Below are 19,219 nucleotides of genomic sequence, written 5' to 3'. Positions count from 1 at the left end.
TTTGGTAATTAAATATATTTAATGTTAGTAATTTGGTATTCACTATGAAGGCTACAAAACATACCAGTCGTATAGTATCTATAAATTTTACACCGAATCCTAATTAATTTATTATTTTACAATTTCTAGTTTAATTTATTTTATAAAAATTAGCTACCTTCTCCAACAAACTGTGTAAAGGTTTATAAAGTTATCATCTTGTCATACTTACTATTTCAAAACATTAATTATGAAGACCACCAATTATGTTTTTTTTGGGACAATACACTCTCCTACTACATTAAATGAATGTTGTATTTTTCAATACATACCTCTTTCAAGACTCCATTTTCCAACCTCTGTCAAACATAAGTGTTCTACACGAAGATTAAATTTTTCTGTATAGGTTAGTGGGCTCTTATGTTCTTAGCAATTTGTAGATGTTTTAGGCACACCTTTGCATCTTCAACAAAGACCTTTTAACTGCCTCACTCTAGGTGTGTTTTGTGAAGAAGAAAATTTGAAAGAACAAAGGACAAAAAAACATAAATCATATACAAATATGTATCCGAAAAATAGTGAGTCAAATATGACTAAAGAAAAATTGAAACTTCAATTATTTAAAAAAAAATAGCCCAAAACAAATAGATAAAAAGAGAATAAAAAAATAGTAAGTTGAATCTAATACACAAAAAAACCGTAATAGTAAAAAAACAAAAACTTTAATGGGTTAAACCAAACCACATATATATATATATATATATATATATATATATATATATATATATATATATATATATATATATATATATATATAATACTAGAATCTCATTTATATATTTTGTTAACAATGTAAAGACAATTCTCCTTTTCATATTTTTATTTCAATTTTAATTATATTTAAAAACTATAATCTATAACAATATGTAAATAAATTATTATTTTTAATGTACATATTTCATGTTGTTATTTTTATTGTTAATAAAATAATATTTTTTATATCAATACACAATGAAATTCTCTTTTGAAATGCATATTTTATATTCTTATTTTGTCACTAGTTATATTTTAAAATAAAAAATAAAAAAAATTATTCAAATATTAAAAGCAACACATGTTATTTTCTTATAAATTATATATATATATATATATATATATATATATATATATATATATATATATTAAAGATTAATATTCCAACTATTAAAATGATATTAATTGTAATTATGTAAATAGATAAATTATGTATTTGTCAATTAAAAATGGATGGGGCATAATTTTGAAATATATTTATCTAAAATAAAATTTTCGAGAATATATTTAATTTAAATAGAAATTTTTTAAAAATTGAATAACGGTAATAGCAATACGATTAATCAATTCAAGTTGCAACATATAATATTATTATTAAATTGAGTGTTAAAATTGTGTTTGAATACCATATTTATGACAATTAAGTAATAACCATTACTTGTTAATTCAGGTTAAGGAGAAATTATTAACACTAAAAATAATTTTATACTATAATTTAAAATTATTTTATTTTAAAATAAATATTTATATTGTAACCAATATTAAAATAATGAGTATTCTTTCTTCTAAAACCATCCATCCATAACTAACTACTCAACTCCACCTACGGTTATAAATATCAAATACCTTAATAACAGCTTAGTAGTGTGACAGTGACTTTATCTGTTAGTGTTTTTGGTATTTTTTTTTGTTAGTTCATTCCTTTAAATTAGACCTCTGACTTAGCTTGAAACAAACAATCACAATAATCTGAAAAAGTAAGATATATCAGCATCAACATGGGTGGTGGTGGTGATTATATTGTTGCTCATGGTAGTATTTATCTTCTGCTATTCCTTGAAAAGATATGTTCTTTCTTATGTTTGATCAAATTATCCATGTCCCAATATTCAGGTACAGAGGAAGATTCTTGCTCCGAGGAAAATTCTCTCTGGTTTTCTTCTCATTCCTCATTCGGTATCGGGTATGATTACTACCAATCACTTGGTTGACGTTAGCATAGAGTTATGATGATGATTTTGTGATCTCCAATGTTTCAGGGATAATATGATCTTGCAGGATGAAAGCAACAAGATAGAAAGGGGGTCGATTAACAGTGAAATTGATGAAGAAAGGACAAATCTTTCTAGGGTTAATCTTGAAGTCACTGAAAAGATAAAACCTAGTAACTACCTACAATGTTCTTGTGATGAATTGAAGATTCGTCAAAGGGATTTGAAGAGGGAGAAACAAAAGATTTTGAGGTGTTTATTCGTATTGAACAGCTCACAGAATATTTGTTTGGTTCCTAATTGTTGTCAAGTAGGATTAGTTTTCCTATGATTTGGTTTGAGCACAAATTTTTTTATAACAGTATCATGTAGGTCAGACCATAATATTTGTAATCCCTTGAAATGCCTATATTTTATGTAATACTCAAGTACGTGATTGAAATTGATATTCATATCATTCTAAAATCAACTTTTAAATTGATATGCATAGTTGCAGAGCTCATGAATAAGGCTATTGCAAGTGTGATATTTAATATTGATTGTCATGTATTATGGTCTCATTGGCTCAGATATAAGCCTGGAGCATGGATTGAGAAGGTTGGTGGCTTAGAGACAAGTGATCATGATGTACCAAAGACAACATGCCTCTTAATGGTTGGTCCAAGTGGATCTGGGAAAAGTAGTCTCATAAATAGAATCTCTAAAGTGCTCGAGGATGACAAATTGGCACCAGCAAGAGCACAAGAATCATGTATAACTTTTAGCGCATCAATTTAGATGTCAATTTCAAGAAAGAAGAAATAATTTCATTTCATGATAGCATGTATCTTAGTACATTATTCACCTAAGAAATTTCCTATATCTTTTTATGCCAGATAACTCATTTACAGAGAATGGAACATACTTCCTCCAGGAGTATATGATGCCAAGATCTTCAAATTCTATTTGTTTGTATGATACACGCAGTTTGTCATATAACTTGGACAAAGATGAGAACATTAGAATGTTGAAGGGTTGGATGACAAAAGGTGTCCGTCATGGAGAGCTTGTTGTCAGGTTTGAATATTTAATACGCTTAATTACCTCATTTACTTACATTAACTTTTGCTTCAATTCTGCAATCACATATCAGGAAAACAGATGATGAGAGATTGAGGACAATTTTGGAGAGCAAAGCTCACAACAAAGGTTACTTTTCCAGTGAGACCAGAAAAGTTAATTTTGTAATATATGTTGTTAATGGTCTCCTGGTTCTGAAAGCAATGAAGAATGCTGGTGCTTTGGAGACACAGTACGTTGAAACAATTGTTTCTACTTTCAATTGCCCATTCCTTTCATTTAAAGGTATTTGCATCGCTCAACCTGATATAAATGTTATACATTTCTATATTGATGAAACTGCACATTGATTCAAAATTTGTATTATCCTATATGAAGTACACATGATTTGTCTGTCTTGTGGAATGTTAAAGTGGGTGTTTGTCACCTTGATAGAAGGTGAGAGAAGGGGAAGAGAGAGGTTGACAGAAAATGAATGTGCTATAGGACTTTTGGACAGAGAGGACACAGGAACCTTGTATATTGTCTTGAGTTCATCTCTCTTTTCATGTTCTTATGATACTTATACTAAGTACGAGCTTTTTGTTATTGACATCAGTTTATATCAACAGCAGAGAGTGAATTATGGAAGACAATTCTAGTACTACAAAACCTAAACAACCCATTTAAAAGATGATGGCACATCTCGTATCCAAATTCTCAAGATAATGGATTTGTAGATCTTGTTTCTTATATACTATCCAATTTTCTCATTTTTATTCAATATGAAACTCAGATTAACACTTAGATTCGTCTCAGTGTCAGTGTAATTGCTCTTCATAATGTATTATACAAATTAAGGGCTATGTTCTATTAACTTTGATATTAACCATATCTGTCATCATTCATCTTATATACACCGTGACAGAGACCAAATTACTATTATTCTATATAGTGAATATGATTGTTTATTTCTATTACAAGCAGATGACAAACCAGTACTTGTTTTCACTCATGGGGATCTCCTTTCACACACTGAGCGTGCTCATGTGCGTGGACATCTGGGAAGGGTATTGGGAATTCCCCCCACTAAGCAAATATTTGACATCCCAGGTACCTTTCTAATTTTATCACCTTGACACCTTTCTTCTTCATTGAAAGTTATTTCACATCACTAAATTCATATAAATTTAACAGCTTTTATCTATTCTGCAGATTGTGATTGTCCAGCAACTGCGTCTGCCATAGTTGGAATGCTACGATATAGTCTTGCACATGCTGACAGAAGTTTTCCTCAGAAATGCAAGGTTGTGGATAAGGTATGTGTTGTTTGCCCAAATAAATTCATTAAATGAGAAGTGTAACTCTCCAACATTTGTGATTTCCATAATTTTCAGCCAATAATAGGATATATGTATAGAAGACAGAGTACGAGAAAGTGTGTTGATGTCAGTTCTCCAAGCTATTACTATTAGGGTGCTAACCAAGTCTATTTGTGGCCTCTTTTTAGTTTTTACTATTACTGAAAATGAATTTAAGTAATTTAAAATATAAAGCCATTTGTTTTAAAAGTAGAAAGAATTTGCTTATTAAAATAAGTGGAAAACTGCTTAAAATAGGCCACCATTAGACTAACACAAAACAAAGTCTACTTAAAAAAATAAGTACAATCTAAAACTAGAACATAAAAGTCTTTTGTCATTGGAGCTGCATTGGAAATGAATCCCTGCTCTTATGACATTGGTTAACATTTTTCCTTTTATTTTGAAGGTTTTGAAGGTATTAAATGTCTTTTTTCTATTCCTTTATTAGTTTCTCTTTGTTATTTGTCAAAAAGTCCTTTTATTTTCCATCATTCTTGCACATTAAATTTGCTATCTGATGGTGGTTGCAGGTTCATAAAGTATCTCTGCTAGTATACATGATTATGCTGATTTTGGGAATAGGAGTGGCTATTGGTTTGGCACAAAATACAGAAATACATTTTCCACATCCAAAAACAAGAGTTCTCAGGAGCAAGCAAAAGATAGAGTGGCATAAAATTAGGCACATATGGTAGTTATGAATATTGTTGATATGGCATGTACATATAATGGAGATTTTTAATTTGGTTGAATTGGCAACATAGCGTGAAAATTTATAGGAATTGTCACATAATATATCATAATATACCACTAAATCACAATAATTAGACGTGGATCTTGATCACAATAATTAGGAGAATTTCATTTAATAAATGTTTGCCATTTATTATGTTTATTATTTGGTTATCTTTTGATTTAACTTGATGTATCAAGCGAGAAGCACTAAATTTAAAATTTATTGTTTCTTTTTTTCCTTTTTAGAGCCTCTCTGTTTAGTGAATAGAAGAAATATAATAAATTTCTTAATTTTAATAAAATGTTTATACGATTTTTTGTTTTATCCTTTTTCTATTTTTACTAAAATGTAACACAATTTGTAGATTGAAATGTTTAGGAGTCACTCTTTTCTAATGAAAAGATTTCACAAACACTTTAAAGTTCCTTAAGCTTTTTCTATCAACTCAACTTAAAAAAAAAGTATCATTTTACTTATTGAAATAATAAAGATTATTTAGATGACGGGATATCAAAATCCGGTTATTCAAATTATATAACCGGATGTTGACATCTAAAATATATATATATATATAAACACTGAATATGAACATTTATATATATATATATATATATAATTTTTTTTTTCTTTTTTTTTTACTTTTTATTTTCTTGTTACATTTTTTAGTTTATTTTTTTGTTATATTTTTTTTATCGTTAGTTTCTTTAAAATTTATTTATATTCTAATTTTTTATTCTTTTAAAGCATATTTTAAAAATAAAATAATTTTTTAATATATTATATATATATATATATATTGTATAAGTTTTTTATTTGATAGTATTATGTCTTAATATATTATATAAGAAATTAATTAAATACATATAAATATATATATATATATATATATATATATATATTGAATAAAATAAAAATAAGTTTTAAAAAAGATAAGAATAAAAGTATAACAAAATAAAAAATGAATTAACAAAATAAAAGAAATTAAAAATATATCGACATCCAGTTTATATATATATATATATATAATTTTTTTTCTTTATTTTTTTTCCTTTTATTTTCTAATTTATTAATTATGTTTAATTTTTTTAAACTATTGGTTTTTTAATTTTACTTATATTTTAATATTTTATTCTTTTATTACATATTTTAAAAATAAAATATAATTTTAATATATATATATATATATATGTATTTATATATGTATATATTTCTTTTATTTCTTTTATTAAGAAATTAATTTTTTTCAATTTAATTTGTTTGAAAATATAATATTTTAATATTTTAAAGGGAAAATAAATTAAATATTTATATATATATATATATATTAATTGTTTATTTCTAAAATATATATTAACCAAATGAATAAAACAGAAAATAATAAACTAAAGGAAAAATAATTAAAATTTAAATAAAGTTAAAAAGTAACAGAATAAATTTTTTGTTTTAAAGGTTTAATAATATTTTAGTTTTATTATTTTTTATTTTTTATTTATTTTTCATTACATTAAATAAAAATACAATTATATATATATATATATATATATATATATATATATATATTAAGAAATTTGAAAACATAAAAAATAAATAAAACAAAAAAAAAAACTAAAAAGCCATTTAAAATTTAATAAAATAAAACATTAATATAAATATATATATATATATATATTCATTTATATTTTTCAATTTATAATAAATTTTGTTTGTGTATGTGTGTGTGAATGTTATTTTATTTAGTGAGTTTGGTTAGAAGAAAATTACATGTATATATTCTTTGTGTATAGTTTATACAGTCATCAAATTTTATGACCTTTGAAAATATCCAAGAGTATGTGAGTTAAATAAGAGTTAAGTCTGGCTCTTAATATATATTTTATGAGGAGACTTGTATTATAACGGATTATAAGCCGGTTGCAAAACCGGGTTTATTTATTTAAGAATAGGATTAAAGCTATTTAAAAAAAAAACGGGTGAATTTATTGAAACGAAATTCAATTTGAAGAGCGTGTAAGAGTTTTTCAAGAAAATAGGTCAGGACAACATGTTAAACTATTAGAATTGGAGAAGGGAGAGAATGATGGTTGAGCAGTTACAGAATTACGGTTTAGGTTTAACCCCTATTTAAGAGAGATGTAACGTAACAATAAGGAAGATATTTTATTTGCTTGGCTAGACATACATGAAATTCAAAACTTACTATCATATTCTACTTTACATGCACCCATGCCAATATGTAAAAGGGTAGGAAAAAAGATCAATAATTGTCATAAATATTAATAGATAAAAAAATATCATTTTATTGGTTAAAACATTAAATATTATTATACATAAAAATTAAATATAAATTAAAAACATTAAATTTATGTTTTCTAATTATATTGTTTTGATTAAAATAAGATAAAAAATCATTCGTTATTGTACTGCACCTAGTCAAACCCGACCAAGTAAACAATGTACATATCGAGACCGCTAAGTACCCAGGCTAGGCCAAGTTAGCCTAACTTGTACCGGTTTTAACCTAACCTGAATGTCTAAGAGGACATCCTGCACCTCATATCACCAACAAAAGCCATCTAGGCAAGTAGTCGGTCTAGACCGACTACTCGAGCATATCTGGTAAGGTTAAGGCCCAGGCCGACTACTCCAATAACTTAGCGAATGTCGAAGCTCCCGCGTTCAAAAGGTCTCACGGGCCTGGGTTAGGGCCTAGGCCCACTCGTGGCCCAAACTAGAGCCCAAGTCAAGGCCCAACCTATGAAATGGTCAAACGCCATTAATGCTTTATAAATACACGTGGACCCCATCATTTAAAGGTACGCATTCATTAATCACTGATTTTGACTCTCTAAGAGCTTTGACTGACTTGAGCTTCGAAGACTCTTCTGCAGGTAACCCCCCTGGGTTCAAGCCGACATGTATCGACTGGGGAGAGGCCAACTAAGGAGATAGCGGACTACGTGGTAAGGTGACGCTTGTGCCTAACCTATCTTATTTGTTCATGCTAACCCAACGCGGCATAGAAGCTAACCCTGAAAAATGCAGGGCTATCATTGAAATGTGCAACCCCACTACTGTCAAAGAAGTCCAACGCCTAATCGGCCGCCTCACGGCCATTTCTCGCTTCCTACCCAAACTAGCGGAACAAACTCAACCCATAATCCAGCTCCTAAAGAAATCCGTCCGGTTCACGTGGACTGATGATTGTGAACAGATCTTTCAGAAACTCAAAACAACCCTAACCTCACCCCCATCCTCCACAAACCAGACATCAGCCAACCCCTGCTGGTATATATCACGGCCACCGACTATACCGTCAGCGCAGCCCTTGTCCAAGAAGTAGAAGGCACGCAACATCCTGTGTATTTCGTGAGCAGAACACTACAAGATCCTGAAACCAGGTACCAGATGGTAGAAAAACTAGCCCTATCCTTGGTCCACGCCGCACGCCGCCTACGTCCATATTTCCAAAACAACACCATAACCGTCAAGACCGATTACCCAATCCAAAAAATATTACAAAAGCCGGATCTGGCTGGACGCATGTCATCATGGGCCGTGGAGCTGTTAGAATTCAACATTCGCTATGAACCCCACGACCCCATCAAAGCCCAGTGTCTCTTAGACTTCGTCAATGACCTACAACAAACACCCGTTGAGGACCAGTGGACACTTCATGTAGATGGCTCCTCATACCCAAGGGGTGCCGGCGCTGGCATCGTCTTAGAAGGCTCCAACGACATCCTCATCGAGAAATCTCTTCACTTTGCTTTCAAAACATCAAATAACCAAGCCGAGTACGAAGCTATCCTCGCCGGCCTTTCCCTAGCCCGTGAAGTCGGCGTCAAGAAGTTAACATGCAAAACCGACTCCAAACTCACTGTAGGTCATCTAAATGACGAATTCCAAATCAAAGACCCCATCCTCCAACAGTATTACCATCTAGTCCGTGCAATTATTCAATCTGCCTTTGAACAAGTCCGCGTTGAACACATCCCGAGAACCGACAACGTCAGAGCCGACATCCTTTCCAAATTAGCCAGTACCAAACTCAAAAACCGTAATCGATCCCTACTACAGCAAACACTCTTCGCACCTTCCATCACACACACTTGCCAAACGTTAACCCACACCCCATCAAACAACATCACCCCCACCCAAACCCAAAACTGGACCACCCCTTACATTCAATACCTCAAAATCGGAAACCCCCCTCGACGCGGACAAAACTTGGCTGGCTAAGGCCGCTAGGTACACTATGGTAGGCGATGACCTCTACAAACGCGGGTACGGCCAACCCCTACTTAAGTGTGTCATGGTAGAGCAAGCCCAATATATCATCAAAGAATTACACGAAGGAATTTGTGCTTATCATTCAGGCGCACGCACCATGGCCACAAGAGTTCTCAGAGCCGGATACTTCTGGCCTACTATAGAAGCGGACTGCCAGGATCATGTCAGGAAGTGCAAGCCATGCCAGAAGCACGGCAACCTTATCCATCAGAAACAAGAACAACTACACCACATACTGTCCCCATAGCCATTCGCTAAGTGGGGAATGAACATCCTCGGCCCGGCAAGGGGCAAGTAAAATTCCTAATCGTAGCCGTCGATTATTTTACCAAATGGATCGAAGCCAAGCCGCTGACCACCATCACGGCCCAGCAAGTCCAGCAGTTCGTGTGGAAGGACATTATATGCAAATATGGTGTACCACATACCATCATAACAGACAATGGCCGACAATTTATCGACAAGGAGTTAGCCAAATTCTACACCGGCCTAGGCATCAAACACATCACAAGCTCTGTAGAACATCCACAAACTAATGGGCAAGCAGAAGCAGCAAACAAAGTTATTCTCATAAAGCTACGCAAGAGGTTGGATACCGCCAAAGGCTGATGGCCTGAAGAGTTAATAGAAGTATTATGGGCTTACAGATGCACCCCCCAATCATCAACAAACGAATCCCCATTCAGCCTAGTCTACAGTGCAAACGCCATGATACCGGTAGAAATTGGCGAACCATCCCTGCGCCGAGAACTATACGACCCAACTCACAACCACCAAAACATGGCCTTACATCTCGACCTCCTTCCCGAACTCAGAGAAAAAGTCCAAATACGCAATCTAGCCGCCAAACAACGAGCTGCCAGGAAATATAATGCAAACCTACACCGACGATCATTTGTCGTCGGGGACCTAGTATGGAGAATGGCCAGTAGTGCTAGAAAGAAGGATGACAAGTTCTCCGCCAATTGGGACGACCTATACCGCATACGAGAAGACGTAGGAGGAGGGGCTTATCACCTGGAACAATTATTTGGGGAAGAGATTCCCAACACATGGAATGTATCCCACTTCAAGTTCTACTTCAGCTAAATATGTATCATAATTGAACCAATACTTGTAACCACGGGTGTACTCTTTTTCCTCACTTGGTCTTTTTTTCCTAAGGAGGGTTTTGGCCAAGGAGGTTTTAACGAGGCACCCCTATTCAATAAATAAAAAGAAGGGTTCCCTACTTTATGACTCTATCCTTTTAATCTTGGTTCATTCGTTTTAGTTCCCCACCCTTACCCCAAGTAAGCGGCCTGGGTCGAACACCCTTTAATCTTGGTTAATTCGTTTTAGTTCCCCACCCTTACCCCAAGTAAGCGACCTGGGTCGAAAACCCTTTAATCTTGGTTAATTCGTTTTAGTTCCCCACCCTTACCCCAAGTAAGCGGTCTGGGTCGAACACCCTTTAATCTTGGTTAATTCGTTTTAGTTCCCCACCTTTACCCCAAGTAAGCGGCCTGGGTCGAACACCCTTTAATCTTGGTTAATTAGTTTTAGTTCCTCACCCTTACCCCAAGTAAACGGCCTGGGTCGAACACCCTTACACCAAAACATCCACTCATAATTATTCCATCCGCTAACGCACCACTATCATGCAAGTTATCGACATCCAATAACAAACATAACATACACAAGGCATTCATCATATTAAGGGCAAAGTAAAATAGTGTACAGATTATTACAAACAGAATTCAAGTTTCAAATTATAAAAAAATGAAGTTCCTACATCCCCTTGTTCTCATCACCCCCCACGACAGCTCCCGCATCCTTTTCCTCCTCTGCCGCCTTCTCCTCCACCTCATCAGCATCCCCCTCATCCTCCCTCACCAACTTCCCACCAACTACGTCCTTATCTACGTCAAATCTCGAATCCAAGACATCCACCTCCGGATGGAAGAAGGCCACCTGCCGCAACCCCTTCTCGAAACCATTAATATGCTCTTGGATGACGCTGTTCTTCAAATCGTCAAGTTCCCCAACAGCCCCATCATACTTATCCTTCAAATCCTCATAGTCTTCTTCCAACTCCCCTATACGCTTGTTTAGCTTTTCCTCAGAGTCCAAGCAACGCACCTTCCATGTTGCCAGCCTTTTCCTTTCCGCTTCCTAGCCTTCTTTCTCCTTTTCTAAAGCTGCTTTCTCCTCCTCAAGCTTATCCACCTTACCCTGCAACTCCCCCACCTCCTTTACTTCCCTTCTGTAAAGAGACCCCACACGCCGACTCAGGACTAAGGCCTTACTTCCAAATTCTACCATTGTTCTCACAATATGATCCACCTCCATGTTATCAATAGAGTTAACAACGGTATCCGGAAGGTCGATCGAGATATCCTTCCTAACGGATATCTCCGGCAACTCGATCAACCCGGCCTCAGGCAACTTCTCTCCACTAGCCAACCCCGCCCCGCTAGCCGTCCCAAGAAGAGCTACCCTTATCTTCTTCACGTCTTTGCCCTTCCCGGGTCGAGGCGGAAGCTCAACTTTCCTTTTCGTCCCGTCGTGTACATGCACCTCCACAACCGATTCCTGCAGGTTGGAAACGTCAGCTTTCCCAGCCGCCTTGGCCTTAGCGGCCATTTCCTTCCTCAGTGATTGAAAGAGCACCAGGTTCTTCTTGCCAGATTGCGCCATATGCCCTGCAATAACATATCACGACTCGGATCAAAACAACTTAGCATTATTAACACAGCTTAAGTAATAAACAGATACCTTCAATATCTATTATCGGATGCACCGAATTATAAACCCTAACTAGGCCCTTAGTGGGCAACTTATCCACAAATTTCAACAACATCCCCACCACCTCCTTGTCACCAGCCGACAACTCCTCCACTCCCATGTCTTTATATCGAGAAGGATTGTTGGTCCAGCTAAAGGGAAACTTGGTACTCCCATCCGCATTCAAAAAATGAGATTTACCACCTTCCTTAACGACAACTTTAAAGTACCCATCTTTAAAATGCTTGAAAGACTGGGAGAAAGCATCCAGTCTGCTGATGCTGGGGCGATTGATTAAAGAAAGCCAAGTAGCCGGCCACCAGGGCCTGGTGTCATAAAAGTATAAGAAAGCATAGGGAGTAGGCTCCAAATATAAGGACTCGCACAGAATGCAGAAGGCCTGCAAGTAGGCCCAGCTATTAGGATGTAGCTGGGTAGGTGCCACATTCAACGCCCGCAGCACGCCCATAGTGAAATCGTCTAAGGGCAGTCGCACATGAAGCTGAGAAAAGTGGCACATATACATGTAGAAGAATTTTTCGGTAGCCCCCTTCTGCCCATGGCATACCCGGTCGACGGCACTCACCCTCTCCAGCGAAACAATGTCTCCACTGACACCCCTGGACATAACGGGTGTGCAGTTCAGCCAAGAGTTCAACAGACGAGACCACCTGATTAAGATGATTGATCACGAACATCAGCAGCAACCCACCCATAACCGCTTTTGGCCGACCAGTTACTCTCCTCCAACTCTTCGGGAGGATCCTCTCGAACCTCCCTCACTACCTCCATCAGCATCCTGCTCGTAACAACTCCAAAACTCGTACCCTCTCCGCCAAGTCGTCCATCCTTACTTCTATCTGACTCAGTACTTTCACTACTACTAGACGAAGACACACTACCACTACTGGACATACCTGATTTCGTTTTTTTTACGAGAAGATGTCGGTCGAAATTGAGGACTAGTCGAACACTTTTACGCGCACAAGGTCTTTAAATTCAGAATTCACAAATGAAACAAGTAACCCCTTATCTGTTTGCAAACACATATTTATAGCCCACAACCCCAAACGACGAACCTCTTCCTGCCAAAACCATACCACAGACCAATCGACACAATCATTGCAAAAGATATGACACTTCAAAATGACGGTGCCAAAACTTTTCGATTTGACCAACTGACACCCTTTCACCTACCTTCTGACGGTTACAAATTCTAAGCCTTAACACTGTTCACCACACTTAAAGGCTGGGGGATTGGTGTATCACACCTAACCAGTTCCGCTAGCTTATCAACACATATCATCCTTGACCGACAACTCATATCGGACAAGGCTGGGAGACTAGTGTAGCGTACCTAGCCAAACCCGACCAAGTAAATAGTGTACATATCGAGACCGCCAAGTACCCAGGCTAGGCCAAGTTAGCCTAACTTGTACCGGTTTTAACCTAACCTGAATGTCTAAGAGGACATCCTGCACCTCATATCACCAACAAAAGCCATCTAGGCAAGTAGTCAGTCTAGACCGACTACTCGAGCATATCTGGTAAGGTTAAGGCCCAGGCCGACTACTCCAATAACTTAGCGAATGTCGAAGCCCCCGCGTTCAAAAGGTCTCACGGGCCTGGGTTAGGGCCCAGGCCCACTCGTGGCCCAAACTAGAGCCCAAGTCAAGGCCCAGCCTATGAAATGGTCAAACACCATTAATGATCTATAAATACACGTGGACCCCATCATTTAAAGGTACGCATTCATTAATCACTGATTTTGACTCTTTAAGAGCTTTGACTAACTTGAGCTTCGGAGACTCTTTTGTAGGTAACCCCCTGGATTCAAGCCGACATGTATCGACTGGGAAGAGACCAACTAAGGAGATAGCGGACTACGTGGTAAAGTGACGCTTGTGCCTAACCTATCTTATTTGTTCTCTGCAGGAACAATTATTATTCTAAATATGAAGTAATGTGAGCTGTTTCTGTTAAAGACATACTGAACTAATTATAAATTAAGTGAAATGTAGGAGAATAAAAAGTATTTGATGTTTTCTTACATCTTGAATATACTAAATAAATAAATCTTTCAAAAATGGGACGCCTAATACTAATATACACATTTCATATTATTATTTTACCTTCAATTATATTTTAAAATTAAAAAAAAAAATTCAAACGCTAATAAATAAGGAATATATTCATCATACAATAAAAATTTCTTATATCTTATAAATTAATATCTCAATTATTGAAATTAGTGAAATCACATATATTATGCGTTAAAAAATAAAATTATTATTATTATTTAAATATAAATAATTTTATATTTTTATTATAAATAAATTTTATTGATTTTATAGGTAGTTTTATAAATAAAAAATGGTTAAATTTAAAAAAAAATAGTCAAATAAAAATGGCTAAATTTAAAAAATATTATTATTATTATTATTATTTAAATATAAATATTTTTATTGATTTTGAAGATAATTTAATAATTAAAAAATGGTTAAATTTAAGAAATAGTTACTTAAAAGGTAAAATTAATAGAATAATTATTTTAATTTACAAAAAATTTTATTTAAAGAGTAAGACAAATGTAGACCAGGGAAATATGTCCAGACAAGAATGGGGGAAGTTTCATCTCCATTTGAAAATTCTTTTAATTATAAAGGGTTAATTTTTCTAACTCAAATATTTCATCTTCAGAGATGGCGTGATATTTCATCTTCAGAGGGCGTGTCTCTCCTTCCGATGTCCCAACTAAGTATCGCTCCTTATTTGACATATTAGAGTATGTGATCATCCTAATTTTAAACTAGGGTTACCATCGAGTCAAATTTAATTTTTATTAAACTAAGGTTACCATCGAGTCAAATTTAATTTTTATTTATTTAAGTCTATATCAATTTTATCACGAATAGGTTAAAGATACACTAAAAATAATCATTATTATTGACCTAAAATAATTAATATAAATACTATAAATATATGTATAATTCACAATAATTATTAAAAAAATAAAATTTTTAACAAATATCTTTACATACTATGGATGATATTAAATATGATGATGTAAATATACATTATCATGTACTTTTGTGAATTATAAATTAAGAACAATGTATACTGAAAACAATTTTAAAATATATTGGTGTAAAATAAATATTTTTCAAAACTTTTAGTTTAAATATAATCTTTTTAAAGTTGAATAAAAGATATTAATACTATATAATTAACTTATAATATATAAATATATTATTAATTACAGTTCTATAATTGAATTTTAATATCATATAGTATAATTAAACAATTAACATTGTAAAACCCTTTTTAAATCTTTTTTTTTTTATAAAAACCCAAAATAAGCCCGTTAACAAAAAGAAAATAGAGAACGTCTTTTTGGTTTCCTCTCAAATGCATATTCTTTTTTAACCTCAAAATGTTCCATCATCTTTCTCGCTTGAATTTTCATCATCTTCGTAATTAAAGGACAATGTTTCGATTGCCATGAAGCCTTCTTCAAGTTTAATTGAACAAAATCTTCATTCTGGTAAGTCAAAAATTTTGTTTTTCTTCGATGCCTAATCTGGTTTTGACTTTGCAAACAATCCTTATTAGGTTCTGATTTCGATCTTTGGTTTGATCTTCTTGTTTTTACGTTGTCTTTAGGTTGATTTTGACCTTTTGTGAGTTGAAAGGCTTGTGGGTGTCGATATGTTTTGAGGTTGTTCTTAAGATGAGGTAAGCTAATTTTGTTTTTATTTGTTGTGTTTGTCCTAATTATTGATTATATTGAATGTAATTTGGATACTCTGATTTTTGAAATGCGAATTATAGCTTACTTTTTCCTACACTATGTTTAAATTGTTGAACCTGCTTAATGTTATGAAATTTCATTGAAGTGGTTGTATGCATTGAAATTGTGGTATGTTATTTTTCTCAAATGCCTTAGTGGGAGTCCTAAATTAAGTAGTATGACACAGATCGAGTGAAAACTTTGAAGATTTGAAGTATTGAAACATTTACCAAGTGGAAAGTAACTTAAGAAGTGTCAAATTGCCCAAATTAAGCTAAAAGAGGGATGCTTCTGTTCTGGTATAGCGCTAGGTGGCATTGATACTGTTGGGTGCAACCTAAACAGTGAACTCATTGACTTGTTGGAGTTGGGCGCCACTTCTGGGCCGCTAGACATTACTCTTTTTTCCAGTCTTGAGTAGTTTTAGGAAAATTGGGATTCTTGTTCGTTAACCGTCGGACGAGCAGAAATTTCAACTCGTCCTAGACACATAGTGCTTCACTTTGATCGGTCAGATCTTGAATTTGAGGTCTATAGTTAAAGCAATTGTTCTCGTAAGGTTCTTGTAGATTAGGTTATTGACAACTTTGACATTTGTTGGTTGTTCATTGCATGACTTTTTCTACTATTATCTAATTAATTTGATTCCTTTTGCAATGCGTTCTCAATTCAAATTATATTTATTTTGAATGTAAGAACATAATTTTTGAAATTTTGAACAAGTTGCAGTTTTATTTCTAAAATCCCAAATAATTTGTACTGATAATGTTAAGTTACCATTTTGTATCTTTAAATACTTTTGTGAGAATGTGCATATTCATTTGGGATTCATTGAGAGCATATGAACCATTTGGGTGATGTAGAAATGGTAGAATATATATACATTAGTACATTTTATCTGAAAGGAGCTATGTGAAATGTCAAGAAGGCATGTTGCTTGTTTTGTAAATGGAAAATGGTCGAGGAACAATGTTATGGTATTTTTTGGTGAGATGAGACGAGTTATATTGAATAAATTGATGGAAATATTGGATGGATTCATGATTGAAAATTTATCTTGGCTTGATGTATTGGATGGAAATCCATAGGGAAGTTCCATTGGTTGTGTAGTGTGTGAATTGGTGTGAGGAGTCAGTACTAGAGGTTTATCTTGATACTCTAATAATCATTCAAGACTCTTGTAGAGTAGAACAAGTTATGTGATGAGAGGGGCAGGAGGTCGTGTCATTAAGGACAACCCTAGGGTTCTTATGATTGTTAAAGGGACTAACCTTATGTTTGGTAGGGTTAAACCCATTAGGAATGGCTCTGCAGGTAGTAAATGCCACAATAAGTGAAAAACCACTAATGGCCTTCCTCCAAGCATCTCCATGAAAATGTAAGATAGAAGCTCCATGGATGTATGGACTCGCACGGAAGAAATGTATATAGAATCATTCTCACCAAATGATGTGAACCCCATTTGCACAAGGGCTGACTTGGGGATCTTTAGGGTTAGAACCTTGAAGGAAACTTGGAAACTTAGTGAAAAGATGCATATACTCTGTTAATTTTGTGTAATTTTCATGTTTCTGGAAATTTTCCAGAAATTGCCTAGTAGGCCTTCAAAGTCGCAGGCGACTCAATCCTTTCTGTGCAAAATCTAGGTTGCTGAGAGGAATCGCCTGGCGGCACGAACTGGCCACCAGGTGAGGCATGTGTGGCAACCTAGATTTTTAGGTTTCCGGATGATCCACCTGGCAGTGATAGACAACCACCAGGCGACGGGAACTATATTGGTTCGATTTTGGTGTTTTTTGGGATTCTGGAGTGATTCTAATCGAGAAAAATAGGGATTATCTATGGATTAATTGTTGGATATTAGGAATTTGGTTGAATTACGCTGTCATTTGAAGTTAATTGGAGAAATTTTATGAATGCCTTTTAGGGTTTAGCAATTTGGGGGGTTTTGATGTGGAGTAACCTTATTTGTACTACAACTGGTGGAAATTCCTATGTATTATTAATTGGTGGTTATCTATCTGAGTAAGGGAACATGTTAATTAAGGATTGTGAGGAAAATTGATAGGATAATACGATTGGTTGGAGATGGGAACTTGCACAACTACAGAATCAGTTCTGGAATTTCCAGAAAATGATGCACCGCTTGGTGGCTCACAGCTTGCCGCCAGGCGATAACTAGTGACAACACTTCTGTTGGCTGATTCGAGAAGGCTCAAGTTTAGGGGTTCAACGAAGGGTTCAAATGGAATAAAGTCTGGGAAGAATTGGTGAAGATAGAATCATTGGTAACTTGTGCATCTTTAATCATACATGGGATTGACTACTTGGAGTAATTAAATTGGAAGGTGAAAATATGTAATGAGAAATTACCTCAGGTTATTGATGTTACACTACTAAAAAAACTCATATTTCCTGTCAATTTTGTTTTAATTTTTTTTGTAGGAAATACTTAAAGTTTTTGGTCCTTCAAGTTTGACCCAAATTTGGAAATGATCCTTAGTCGAAACTTAGTCACTGTTTGATCCCTATACTTTCAAAATCATTGTTTTTAGTCTCTATTTTTGGATGACGTTAAAAATAACAAACAGTGTGCCAGATGTTATTTAATTTTTTATATAAAAAATAAAACTAGCATCGGCCTAGCCGACGTTTTTCACAAAATCTGGACAAAATATGTTTTGATCCCTGAAGATTGAACTTAAGTTAGAAATAGTCCATGGTTGAAACTTGGTCACTATTTAGTCCCTTGGTTCAATTTACACATTTTTTGAATATGCATGATATTGTATTAGTAGTTAATGATATTGTAATGTTATATTTATCAAAAATAAATGTATGGAGAAAATATGAGAAAATAATTGTTGATGAATAAGAGAAAAAAGAAGAAGAAGGAGATAAATAAATAGTTTTTTAAAAATTTGTAAAAGTAACATTAATTTTAAAAAATTTAACAAATAATTACATCGTAAAGGGTAAAGTTGGAATTATAAAATGTGGACACCAAAGAGGAAATCCTCTTTATATATAGTTATAGATAACAATATATGAGTAATAATATAAATAATAATTAATAACATTAATATATTAGTAATAATAATATTATTATTATTTATTATTAATAGTTTTTAATATTAGTAAAATTAATAAGATTATATAATAATAATAATAATATTAATATTATTAATAATATAATTATAAATAGTATTACTAATATTATTATTGATATATT

General features: G+C 33.9%; 1 protein-coding gene across 1 annotated transcript; it reads left to right on the top strand.

Moving 5' to 3' along the window:
- Positions 1–1,652: 1,652 nt before the first annotated feature.
- LOC114183727 lies at positions 1,653–5,300 on the top strand. The gene is made up of 9 exons (XM_028070846.1): positions 1,653–1,824; positions 1,906–1,975; positions 2,052–2,255; positions 2,573–2,754; positions 2,879–3,059; positions 3,136–3,347; positions 4,029–4,154; positions 4,257–4,360; positions 4,936–5,300. Exons 1-9 carry the CDS (start codon positions 1,791–1,793, stop codon positions 5,098–5,100), a joined length of 1,278 nt encoding a protein of 425 aa, XP_027926647.1. The 5' UTR covers positions 1,653–1,790; the 3' UTR covers positions 5,101–5,300.
- The last annotated feature ends 13,919 nt before the right edge of the window (positions 5,301–19,219 follow it).

This window comes from Vigna unguiculata, chromosome 5 (genome assembly GCF_004118075.2).
Source record: "Vigna unguiculata cultivar IT97K-499-35 chromosome 5, ASM411807v1, whole genome shotgun sequence".
In the NCBI taxonomy this organism is placed as follows: Eukaryota; Viridiplantae; Streptophyta; class Magnoliopsida; order Fabales; family Fabaceae; genus Vigna; species Vigna unguiculata.
The sequence above is the reverse complement of the archived record's forward strand: the minus strand, read 5'-3'. Positions and strand labels throughout refer to the sequence as shown.

Bases quoted from the DNA above. Each gene is read 5' to 3' on its own strand.
- LOC114183727 (XM_028070846.1), top strand. From the start codon at position 1,791: ATGGGTGGTGGTGGTGATTATATTGTTGCTCATG. The intron at 1,976-2,051 runs GTATGATTACTA...CCAATGTTTCAG, and splicing joins CATTCCTCATTCGGTATCGG to GGATAATATGATCTTGCAGG. The intron at 3,348-4,028 runs GTATTTGCATCG...TATTACAAGCAG, and splicing joins CCCATTCCTTTCATTTAAAG to ATGACAAACCAGTACTTGTT.